Genomic DNA, 4,629 nt, shown 5'->3' on the forward strand with positions numbered 1-4,629 from the left:
AGACAAATGTCACCAGAATTCAGGCAACATTTGTGTCACGTGTGGGATCTCCTATGGAAACTTTGGTGCATCTCCTGAGATTTTAACAGAGAAAGGAATAGAAAAGAAAAACACCGCAAATTACCCTGACCCTAAAAGCTCAGAGAAACTAATGATCAGCAAATATGGGGAGCATTGAGAACATACAAACAAGATTTTGATGGAAGGAGAGAGATTTTTTAGATTGCAGACCAAAGAAACGAACAATGACAGTTGCAATGAGATTAGATCCCTTGAATTCTGATAGCTTCCACATAATGTTGAATGAACAACTTTTTTTGAACCGTCTTTATTCTCATACCCTGGTATAAAAATGACACCTATACCCAAAGTCTCCTGAGGGTGTTTTTACAGGACCAATCTCATTCTACAACAGTCAACTTCTACGAAAGTCTCATGACTCATGAGTAAATGCTATATTCTATCCACAACACACCAAATTCAGAATTCTTTTAAATTTGGAGTCATAAATTTTATCAAAATTAAGTATGGTCATATTTTGTCATCTCACATTACGCAGTGCAGGGAACTTAATAAATCAATTTCAGATGCTTCACTCAGGTTCCAACACCATTCCCGACCATTATGACAGTAACATGGCTGTCTAATGCCTACAGCTACTGAAAACATTCTTTTATCGTATCTTTGCCAAATTCATGGGAAGGTAAAAGAGGATCCAGATGCCTCTCAGAATCTTTTGTACAGGGTATGACTATAATACAATGATAAGAAATTGAATCTATTCCCTTCCAATAGAGGGATTAAGTGATTCCAGAATTTTAACAGGCAAACCTACATTACTAGGTACTGCTCTCGAGGGCCAATGCCCTTATTGGTACACGTTCAGGTGTCTTCCTGGTTTCTCTACCATCCTGGGCTGTACCAAGGCTGGAGCCAAGGCACCTAAGGCATATCCTAAAGTCATACAAGAGTCATAATAAAAACAATTTAGGTAACAGAGATTTAAACTTTTTAAAACATTTTAAATACACGCACGCACAACTAATGGAGCTAGTGGAAGTGGAGGGATTAAATACAATGATGAGAAATTGAATCTATTCCCTTCCAATGGAGGGATTAAGTGATTCCAGAATTTTAACAGGCGAACCTACATTACTAGGTACTGTTCTTGAGGGCCAATGCCCTTATTGGTACACGTTCAGGTGTCTTCCTGGTTTCTCTACCATCCTGGGCTGTACCTAGGCTGGAGCCAAGGCACCTAAGGCAAATCCTAAAGTCATACAACAGTTGTAATAAAAACAATTTAGATAACAGAGATTTAAACTTTTAAAAACATTTTAAATACATGCACTCACAACTAATGGAGCTAGTAGAAGTGGAATTGGCAGTAGTCTTCACTAGTCCTAGTGCATTTGGTTCTAATAAACTAATTGCTGATTCAGATGCTCTCAAGAACAGCGATATGATGAGTTATATTTGTATTTCTTAAGTTTGACCACAAACATTGAATTTCAGTATTTTCCTAGATAATCATAAAATTAAATAAACCTGTCATACATATAAAATGAGTTATTCACGATCAATAAATCATTTGAAAGTTTCAATAATTAATTATCGTGAATATTTCATTGCATCCATATTTTCTAAAATATAACATTATATTTGGTTCATTTCACATTCATATATTTTTTAATGGTATTTGTAACTTAGACAAGAAGAAACATAGAGATTGAATTTAAGGGTATGTCTAACTACAAACTACGCACATATGGGATTAAACTGTGTATCAAAACTCATAATTATACCCTTTTCCTGACCCCGCTGCATTACCAATAAATGCTTCTCTAAAGATGCCAAAAGTCAGCATAGAAGTCAACTGGGATGCTTCTCTAAAAGTTTGGGACTTGGAAAGGAAAAATCGATAGGGTATTCATGGCAAAGGCCAAGTCTCTAGCATAACTCGCCAAATCCTTTTTTAAAATTGCCAGTAGGCATACATAGCTGAAAGCTTCTTGGGACTTCCATGAGAGAAATCAATGAGACTGAAACCCCCTACATACATGTCAATGTTTAGTACTAGCATAACTCAAATATAGGCTTGCCTCAAGGTTGGCCCTCCAAGCTCATTAATTTAAGGTTTTCAAATCACACAGACATCCAATGCCTACATGATCAAATAGGGACCACAAAGATAAAAAGTTCCAGAAACAATCACCCTCAAAAATTAGACTTGACATTCGAATATCAAAGAAATCTATGACATCAACAAGATTAAAGGATGGGAAGAAACAAAAAGATTGAATTTGGGAATGGGAGTATCAAAGATCACTCTAACTACAAAGTATGCATGAATGGGGATTAACTGCTACAAAATTTCACAATTATATTCTTTTTCTGACCCTACTGCATTTCCAATAAATGCTTTTCTAAAGTTGCCAAAGTAGGCATATTTGTCAACTGGGATGCTTCTCTAAGACCTGGGACTTGAAAAGGGAAATCAATGAATCTCTCATGGCAAAGATCAAGTTCTTAGCATAACTTACCAATAAATGCTTTTCTAAACTTACCAAAAGTAGGCATAGCTGGATGAATTTGGAATTTCCAAGGGGAAAATCAATAAGGCCAAAACCCCTAATAGACATGTCAATGTACAATGCAAGCAATAGCATAACTCCCATATAGGCTTGCCTCAAGGTTGGGCCCTCCAAGCTCATTAATTTAGGGTTTTCAAATCACAGAGGCATCCAATACCCATAGGATAAAAAGGGACTGCAAAGATTGAATGTTGGGCAATCAAAGAATTGTATGACATCAAAAAGATTAAAAGATCCTAAATGCTATTAGAGTCTAATAAACAATACCGCATCTGGCTTACTAGCATAACTCTCCCATAGGGCTTGGCTCAAGGTTGGCCTTCCAAGCTCATTATTTTAGGGTTTTGAAATCACAGAGGCGTCCAATACCCGGAAGACTAAAAGTGGACTGCAGAAATAAGACGTACTGAAAAAAATAGCCCTCAAAGATTAGATATAATGTCAGGTTATCAAAAAATCCTATGACATCGAAAAGATTGAAAAATCCTAATTTGCCATGAGAGCCAAAGAACCATAGCATTTGTATCATGGCTCATTTCATATTCTTATATTTCTAATCATAATTAGTATCTTAGATGGGAAGACACGTAGAGATTGATCTTGGGGTATGTGAGTATGCAAGATCACTCTAACTGTAATCTATGCACGGATGGGGTTTAACTGTATACCAAACTCCATTGTTATACCCTTATTCTGACACTCCAAGCATTAACAATAAATGCTCCTCTAAAGTTGCCAAAAGCAAGCACAGATGTCAACTGCGATGCTTCTCTAAAATTTGGGACTTGGAAAGGGAAAATCACTGAGGCTTTTATAGCAAAGACCAAGTCCCTAGCATAACTCACCCATAAATGCTTCTCTAAAGTTGCCAAAAGTAGGAATAGATGGATGCTTCTCAAAAATTTGGGACTTCCAGGAGGCAAACAAATGAGGCAGAAACCCGAATAGACATGTTAATGTATAATACTAGCATTACTCACCCATAGGCTTACCTCAACATCGGTCATCTGAGCTCATTATAGGGTTTTCAAATTAAGGGGGCATCCAATATCCGCATAACCAAAAAGTGACTGCAGAGACAAAATGTTCTGAAAACAACCACCCCGAAATATTAGACTTGATATTGGGTTGTCAACGAATTCTGATATTAGAACAACTAAAAAATCTTAAATTAGCAAAAGAGCCAAATAACCAGAACTAAATTGACCTTAAGTCTAATGAGAGTTCAGCCAGATCTGTATCAGAGAGAAACTTATCATCATTCAGATTAAATAACGAATGGTAAAAACAAATAAATCCAAAGCAAAATTTTGACAACCACAATTCCAAAACATAACACTCCATTAGAATGCGATTTCTCAGTTCCAAAAAATGTATATTTAAACTTAGAATAAAAACAGTTTATAATTCAGTGGCCGAGTAAAACAAAGATAAACCCTAGAGAGGACTGAGAAGCTGAGAAAGAGAAGGTTTAGGATCGGAATTCATGCCAATAATGATAATCAATGGGATGAAACCATAGTGGGCGCCGACCTTGGCTTTCTTCATTGCAAAAGTAGTCCACTCCTTAACGAAATCCAAGGCCTCGTCTTTCCTTGAGCGAGTTTTGCCCTTGCCTTTTCCCTTTCCCTTGCCCTTCCCTTTTACTTCTGTAATCACCGCCATTGCAACTGCTGCTCCTCCGGAAACCCTTACACTGTTTTTCGCACCAAATCACACCCTTGTAAAGTTCTCCGTCTCCCAAAGGAGCAAAACTTGAGCTCAAAAAATGGAACAAATTAGGTTTTCATAATTTTTCAGGAAAGAAACATGTACTCATCAAATATTTAGGGATGGCAAATTAAATGCAATTCAAACCTTACATTATTATTAATTATTATTGAGCTAAGCTTCTTATTAAATTAATAGAAATGTACTTAAAATTTTAGATATATGTTAAAAATCTAGAAAACATAGATTTAGGATTGTGTATTTTGAAATTATGGAAAGTTTGAATATTGTTTTCAATTAAGTGAAAGGTGAATTTGATTTATTT

General features: G+C 36.1%; 1 protein-coding gene across 1 annotated transcript; it reads right to left on the reverse strand.

Annotated features, from left to right (window-relative positions):
* Nucleotides 1–3,917: 3,917 nt before the first annotated feature.
* Nucleotides 3,918–4,406, reverse strand: LOC131073606 (mitochondrial import receptor subunit TOM7-1). The gene has a single exon (XM_058010070.2). The coding sequence runs from the start codon at nt 4,257–4,259 to the stop codon at nt 4,032–4,034; it is 228 nt and encodes a 75-aa protein (XP_057866053.1). The 5' UTR covers nt 4,260–4,406; the 3' UTR covers nt 3,918–4,031.
* Between the last annotated feature and the right edge of the window lie 223 nt (nt 4,407–4,629).

Source organism: Cryptomeria japonica, chromosome 11 (genome assembly GCF_030272615.1).
Source record: "Cryptomeria japonica chromosome 11, Sugi_1.0, whole genome shotgun sequence".
Lineage (NCBI taxonomy): Eukaryota > Viridiplantae > Streptophyta > Pinopsida > Cupressales > Cupressaceae > Cryptomeria > Cryptomeria japonica.